The sequence below is a fragment of the Gopherus evgoodei genome, chromosome 2, assembly GCF_007399415.2.
Source record: "Gopherus evgoodei ecotype Sinaloan lineage chromosome 2, rGopEvg1_v1.p, whole genome shotgun sequence".
Classification (NCBI taxonomy): Eukaryota; Metazoa; Chordata; order Testudines; family Testudinidae; genus Gopherus; species Gopherus evgoodei.
In genome coordinates, this window is record NC_044323.1 from 15,550,086 (window position 1) to 15,558,113 (window position 8,028).

The window sequence follows — 8,028 nt, forward strand, 5'->3', positions numbered from 1 at the left end:
CGCACACTTCCTTTCTAGGAAGAGCATTTTAAATCATGCGCTCTATAAGACTCTTAAAAAATTTTTTTCCTATTTTTTAGTTATAGCAATATCGCTCTCACTTCATCCAAGAAATCTACAGTTGAACTTGCTTAAATCTACAGTTGAATTATCACTGTCCTTCTCTATGCTATCTCCCAAGCAATAGATTTTTATGGCATCTTCTTAATAGCCATGTCATCAAATAAGTTCCAGTGGTCCTTTTTTTTTTTTTTTTTTTAAAATCCACCTCTCAGTTTTCCTTTTGCATATTGAACATGCAGCTAGTAACTCTTCTGGACAGAGAACAGACCTTGCTTGATTTTTCTGCACTTCATTTTTGTATTTGCTGCAGCTGTTCTGATTTTGATGGCAGATTCAAGCTTTTTTAAAAAAAAAACAAACTCTTTATTAATGTTTGCTTTTTAAGGACTTCTTCTCCATGGCATTCTTTTTTTTGTTAATGTTATTAAACCCCCGAGTCACACTTTTTCTGTCAACAGGATTTTATGACAAATACCCAGATTATCATCATAAACAGAGAAGCAAGCTGTTCTCTTATTTTACAAGGGGAAACAAGGTTTTCTTCTATCCATTATTAAAATAACCCCAAGCAGTTAATTCTGCATCCTGCAAGATGAATGTTTATTACAGATGTCATGGACTCCAGGACTTTATTTAAAAAAAAGAAAATGACATGGGGATTAGATAGTTCCAAGGATTGGTACAGGGAATCTTTCACTTCTGGTTCATGGGCTGAATTCCAGTGTAGGTCTGTGGTGCCAAAAAACTGTTACCATTTGATAGAAGCTTGGTCTGCGTGAAATGAGTGCCTGATCACATTTAGTTAAGTTCCTAGTAGATGTGGTCCGCACCACAAAAATGATTGTAGTAAGTGCTAATTGGCACCTTGGTTTGCAATTGCAGCAGTTTGAATGGACACAGGCTGAGTTTCTTTCTGACCCTTATGGAGCATGTCTTCAGTAAGGGATTAGACATCTTGTAGAGGTACTTGCTGTGCCACTGCCTGGGCTGTGTTAGATACACAGGATTTAAGTTTCCAGGGTCCTGTTTGTCAAATTCTAAAGCACTGAAACAATTTCATTAATTCTCAGAGTTGCAGGACAGTAAGTGAATGTACATGTGATTTTTAAATGTCCTGTATTTAGTGTCTTAACACAATCCATTGGAGTGCACAGGACCAGACTAGTGGGCTTTCAATAGGGCCCTGAAAACCTGTGGCAGTACAAGACAATCAGGTAGAGGTGGGGACCCTCTGAAGTAAGACACTTAAAGAAAAGGGAAGTCTGGGATATTGTACTTCCCTCTGTTGTAGAGTTTGTTGGCCAGGTACCTTTGAAATCATGAAGTGGCACAAAACTCAACAGTAACTATACTTGGAGGGCTGGGTCTGAAAAGGTCAATTGGTTAATGAAATATGTAACTTGTCGTTGTTATGATTTCCCAAAACAAATAAAGCTTTAGGTTTGTCATGGTATGACACCAAGAACAAAACTCCTTATCTGGATTATCTCCAGTAACTTCACTGATGATGCAGTATAGAATACATGTGCTTTTATTTATGCAGCTATATTGCTTTTGCATGAGGGTAATAAAACTTTAAAAACACAGTAAGCAGAAATGGCTACCAATAAGCATGTACGTGGAGCTCCAACATGCCATTTTAATGTCTGTTTTTCTCTTTTTAATCACATACTTGTTTTAAAACCCTGAAATGTAGTTCAAAGCTAGTATTTTTAACATTTTTTTGTCAAGCATAAAGTGAAATGTAAAGAAACCAATTCAATAAAACTGACTTGCTTCCAAGTAAGACAGAGTTGCAGGCCTGCTGTGCAAACCAGGGGGTATTTTGTATATTTTGACAGCTTCTGAACAGTTCTTGTTGGGAAATTGACTTTTGCATGTCAAGGAAGAGTTTGTTGTCTTTGTCTTGTAGAATGTGGTTCTTTCAGGAGGATCCACAATGTTCAGGGATTTTGGATGTCGACTACAGAGAGACTTGAAAAGAGTAGTGAATGCAAGATTGAAACTTAGCGAAGAACTCAGTGGTGGTCCAATAAAGGTGAACAAGAATTTCAAATATGTCAGTTACATTAGTGAGTGAAATGAATGTGGATGCATTAAAGCAACTATTGCGTTAATTAATAGATTTCATTTTTGCATAAGAACCTGGGGAGCATGGGACATATGAGGGTAACCAGATGTAGAGTTCAGCTGCGTCTGCACCATATTAATAAAATTACGTTGTATGTACCATTAAAACAGGTGATTAACCATACACCTGGTGGTGCAGTGGCAACCTATTGTATTGCTTTATAGGAGACTTAAGTTAGCAAGCAGCCTCAAGGGCCCCTTCTCTCAATGACAATGGAAACTAGGTGCAGAGTGATAATAGAACTTAATCTCTAGTGGGGAAGAGTGTGTCCATTGCAATGCTCTTCAATGTATGGTATAACTCAGGGCGTGGAAATTCATTAACAAATCCTGAGGAGGCGCTGAGACCTGCTTTCCTGAAGCAAGGTGTGGATTGTGTGCTTTGCAGTGTGGGTGGAGGAACATGGGAGCTTCCAGCCCTGGGTAAAGATGTGTGCCTCTCTCATTCAGAGAAGAGACCCTTGCCAGCAAAATAAAATCATATGACTGACTAAATTTGAACCATTTTACTTTCTAGCCCAAACTGGTTGAAGTTCAAGTGATAAGACACCATATGCGCTATGCGGTTTGGTTTGGAGGTTCCATGCTTGCTTCAACAGTATGTCTTTATGAAAATCCTTCTGAATTGTCCTTTCTGTGCAATTTTTCTGCCATTGGACAGGGAAATTTGGAAATGGCAGAGATGCTTAATGAATTCTTTGTTTCGGTCTTCACTGAGAAGTCTGAAGGAATGTCTAACATAGTGAATGCTTATGGGAAAGAGGGTAGGTTTAGAAGATAAAATAAAAAAAGAGCAAGTTAAAAATCACTTAGAAAAGTTAGATGCCTGCAAGTCACCAGGGCCCGATGAAATGCATCCTAGAATACTCAAGGAGTTAATAGAGGAGGTATCTGAGCCTCTAGCTATTATCTTTGGAAAGTCATGGGAGACAGGAGAGATTCCAGAAGACTGAAAAAGGGCAAATATAGTGCCCATCTATAAGAAGGGAAATAAAAACAACCCAGGAAACTACAGACCAGTTAGTTTAACTTCTGTGCCAGGGAAGATAATGGAGCAAGTAATTAAAGAGATCATTTGCAAACAATTGGAAGGTGGTAAGGTGATAGGGAATAGCCAGCATGGATTTGTAAGAACAAATCGTTTCAAACCAATCTGATAGCTTTCTCTGATAGGATAATGAGCCTTGTGGATAAGGGAGAAGCGGTGGATGTGGTATACCTAGATTTTAATAAGGCATTTGATACGGTCTCGCATGATATCCTTATCTATAAACTAGCAAATACATTTTAGATGGGGCTACTATAAGGTGGGTGCATAACCGGCTGGATAACCGTACTCAGAGAGTAGTTATTTATGGTTCCCAATCCTGCTGGAAAGGTCTAACAAGTGGGGTTCCGCAGGGGTCTGTTTTGGGACCGGCTCTATTCAATATCTTCATCAACGACTTAGATGTTGGCATAGAAAGTACGCTTATTAAGTTTGCGGACGATACCAAACTGGGAGGGATTGCAACTGCTTTGGAGGACAGGGTCAAAATTCAAAATGATCTGGACAAATTGGAGAAATGGTCCGAGGTAAACTGGATAAAGTTCAATAAAGACAAATGCAAAGTGCTCCACTTAGGAAGGAACAATCAGTTTCACACATACAGAATGGGAAGAGACTGTCTAGGAAGGAGTATGGCAGAAAGGGATCTGCCATAGTGGACCACAAGCTAAATATGAGTCAACAGTGTGATACTGTTGCAAAGAAAGCAAACGTGATTCTGGGATGCATTAACAGGTGTGTTGTAAACAAGACACGAGAAGTCATTCTTCCGCTCTACTCTGCGCTGGTTAGGCCCCAACTGAAGTATTGTGTCCAGTTCTGGGCACCGCATTTCAATAAAGATGTGGAGAAATTGGAGAGGGTCCAGAGAAGAGCAACAAGAATGATTGAAGGTCTTGAGAACATGACCTATGAAGGAAGGCTGAAAGAATTGGGTTTATTTAGTTTGGAAAAGAGAAGACTGAGAGGGGACATGATAGCAGTTTTCAGGTATCTAAAAGGGTGTCATCAGGGGGAGGGAGAAAACTTGTTCACCTTAGCCTCCTAATGATAGAACAAGAAGCAATGGGCTTAAACTGCAGCAAGGGAGATTTAGGTTGGACATTAGGAAAAAGTTCCTAACTGTCAGGGTAGTTAAACACTGGAATAAATTGCCTAGGGAGGTTGTGGAATCTCCATCTCTGGAGATAGTTAAGAGTAGGTTAGATAAATGTCTATCAGGGATGGTCTAGACAGTATTTGGTCCTGCCATGAGGGCAAGGAACTGGACTCGATAACCTCTCGAGGTCCCTTCCAGTCCTAGAGTCTATGAATCTATGTTTGATATGCATACCCAGTTTAATATGCTTTCACTTTGGTGAAATGGTACATGCTATACTGAAACTTAACGTATTGGGCCAAATCTTAGAATCTTTACCCAGTTTTTAATTGAGAAAAACCCTCATTGAACCGATGAGTTTTATCTGATTAGGGACTTCAGAATTTGACCGACTTTTGAACTATCCTGTATTTTACATTTATAACATGGGATCATCTGAATTCCATAAATTTGGGCTTAAGAATTGCAGAGACTCTTGGGATTCAAGGCTTAATCCTATCTTATTAATCATAAGAGAAACAAATACAAGAAAATTGGGCACAATTTATACTGGCTTCACTAGACCCTTCCACAGACAGATTTCCACTCATTAACTTTCATTTGATTCCTCAAAGAGTTCCTAGCTTGCTCTGTTCTTAAGGGGATAGCACCCTTTTCAAGCACTGTGATCCAGAAAAAAGACAGTTACATAGATGAGCCTTTGCTGGTGTACAGTTTAATTGACAGGTTTCTGCAGTTTTATGTTTTTGATTTATTTTTGCTTTTTCTTAGCCAGAGTTTTTCCAAGTATGTCACACCAAGAAGGACTATGAAGAATATGGCCCTAGTATTTGTCATCATAATCCTGTCTTTGGAGTCATGTCATAACACTTGTCTAATGGAAGTCACAGGTCAGATATCTTGCTGGTGAAGAAACTCTTCTGAAATGGAAGAAGGCAGCAGTTATTGTAAATACTGAAGCAAGATGTGGACGTTCATCTCTTGGAGCTTTTGGATCTCATAGTACACCACATGTGGCCCAGAACCATTTCAGTGAAAGCCAATTATGTGCCAACTGCCTTTAAAGCCTATTCCTCTTTCCTTCCTAAATCTGAGCTTCTAGGTAACAGGCAAATCTCCATTTAGGAGAATGTGCATAACAGTACTGAAGTCAGTCTAGGTGATTATAACATTGTCTTACTGCCTCTGGAAAGGAAAAAGGATTTAAGCCTTTCCCACTTAGGCTGTGATCCTGCAATCCAACCTCAATAGATGGATCACTGTGCCTGTGTGGAGTACTATTGACTTCAGTGGGACTCTGCATGGGTATAAGTGTCCACCTGCACAGATTACATTGCGGGATTGGGGCCTTTCTTTGTACATAAATGTTCTAAACTTGGAATACAAATGTAGGTTTCACATTATTTTCAATTTTGTGATGTTGGGAGGGTGAAATGACCAGTTCTAAGCACAAAGAGCTATCCGTGGCATGGAGTGATGTTATAAGTTTCCAATTGTGAGGCATGTATTGGATTTGTGCTGGTGTGTCTTGGTGCCAAAACAAAAAAAAATCTTTTTTTTGTTTTGTCACGTGTGCTAGAAAATGGTATTTTGTTTGAGTGACATGAACTTTAAGCAGTTTACTGGATTGTTTGAGATTTATTACAGCCTATGTATTACTTTTTGTTATGTTTGAATTTTCTGAAGCTATTTTATAGACAATTAAATTTTGTTTTGGTGTTGGTGAGTGATGTATGAAATGCTTCCTTGCACCAGTGAAATAAAAACTGTTAATGTCTTTACAAATACTGTTGTAGTTGACTTATAAATTCCTTTACCTCTGTTTTATGTTTGCCAAAGATGTGTTTATAATTCCCAGGACAGCTTTCCATATGTTTATCCATGTTTATGATGCACCTATTGCAAACTGTAGGTGTAAGTACGTAATTATTTAAATGACTTACATTAAATCAGATATAGAATGATGATAAAGTATCAACCTAGAATCTCAAAGAACTTGGCAAAAAACTCCCATTCCACCCAGTTCAGGTCACCTCCTTAAGCAAAAACCCGAGTAAATGGAAAGCCTGGGAACCAGAACTTGAATGTCAATGAATTAGAACTGTCAAAAAGTCAGAGGAAATTAATCCTGAAATTAACCCATTGAGAATGCCCTGCTTCCAGCCCCCACATGTGAATTCTAAAGGTTATTAGCAAAGTCTCTTCAGCTGGTCTCTACCGAGGTGGAAGGTGAGGATAGAGGTGGACACTTAGTCTTAGTTAGGTGCTCCAATACGAAGGTGATGGGGCAGATTAGTGAGCCTAAACATAAAACATAGGATTTCATAGAACAAAACCGGTGTTGACAGTTAAAGTAGAGAGACCATTAATTAGACATCAGCTGTGTGGTGTTTTTACAAGTCATTTTTAAATGAATACAGATGCATTGTAAGAGTTCAGCCTGGATTAAACTGGATATTTTTGCCTTTCAACAGGTTGTAAAATCCCACAAAATGCTAGTTATTTTGGAACCTCATACCCAAGGGCAATGACCAACTCCAGTTGGTATTGAGACAAAGCTACATGGTACTCAAACTGAAGGGTAAAATAATTAGGAAATATATCTGGCCATTTGAGCAAGTTTATTTTGTGTGTGAGAACTTAGTGGTTATGAAAAGAAACAATTAGTTCACCGTCCTGGAGACGGAAGGTTCCTAACCACAGAAGGAAGACCAAGAACAGTGACAAGGCAAACTCACAAACACTGCTCCTGCCAAATGTGTTTCAGTGCTGAACTGTAGAAGAATCTCCTTTAGGAATGACAAATTGGTTCTGTTTCCAGTTCTTTGTGTATCTGAAACTAACGGACACAAGTTGCAGAGTGGGCTAGCAGATAGAGCTTTGGTTTGGGACCTGAGCCTTGCATTCTATCACTCCCTGTGCCGCTCGCCTGCTGGGTGACCTCAGGCAAGTCATTTCACCTCTCTGGGCTCCCGTTGCCGGTAATGATATTGACCTCCTTTGTAAAACACTTTGAGCCATACTGATGTGTAGTAGTTTACAAGAGCTAGGTATTAGTGTTTAAACCAACCTGAATTGCTGTCAGAAGTTGGAGCTGTGTAGAGCAGACTGAGAGACAGAGATTGGTGAGAGAGATTGTGTCTCTCTCTCTCTCACCAACAGACATTGGTCCAATAAGTGATATTGCCTCACCCACCTCTCTAATATCCTAGGATTGACACGGCTACAACACTGCATACCTCACAGGTTTAACAGGTGCAGATTTTGATGGTGGTTTATAATGTGGTCATTTGACTATCAATTAGGAATTGAGACCACCAGCCCATTTCACTTAGTCACCAAAGAGTTATCAGCTAATGGTTTTTAGTTTAATCCAGCTCAGGCTGGATTTGAGCCAGCACCCTCAAGGCAGAAGGCAACATCTCCCATTACCAATCCCCTGAGCCTTCTCCTTTTCCAGTTATAAGTGTTTAATAGCACTGAAGGTTTTTTTATGAACCTAACAAATAGTGTGCATATGCTCACTGTGGTACTTTCAATTAAATACAATCAGGGAAGACTTGATGTGACCCGAAGTACTAATCTGTCTGTAAATAATTCATTCTTTATGATTGCTGTGTCCTCTCTCATTTTGAAAAAAATATGGTTGTGTCAAACATGCAGCTGAGATGGATGATATATCAAGCTT

The 8,028-nt window shown here is 39.3% G+C and overlaps 1 protein-coding gene across 6 annotated transcripts in view; it reads left to right on the plus strand.

Moving 5' to 3' along the window:
* Positions 1-6,119, plus strand: part of ACTR3B (actin related protein 3B) — a 46,075-nt gene extending 39,956 nt beyond the window's left edge. For 5 of the 6 annotated variants that reach the window (XM_030550068.1, XM_030550071.1, XM_030550072.1 and 2 more), the window contains 3 exons: positions 1,976-2,101; positions 2,711-2,791; positions 5,116-6,119. In XM_030550068.1, coding sequence (XP_030405928.1) covers positions 1,976-2,101; positions 2,711-2,791; positions 5,116-5,250 — 342 coding nt within the window. In that variant the 3' untranslated portion in view covers positions 5,251-6,119. Of the gene's footprint in view, positions 1-1,975; positions 2,102-2,710; positions 2,792-5,111 lie in introns of all 6 variants that reach the window. The other variant, XM_030550074.1, reaches the window with a different exon arrangement.
* Positions 6,120-8,028: the final 1,909 nt, after the last annotated feature.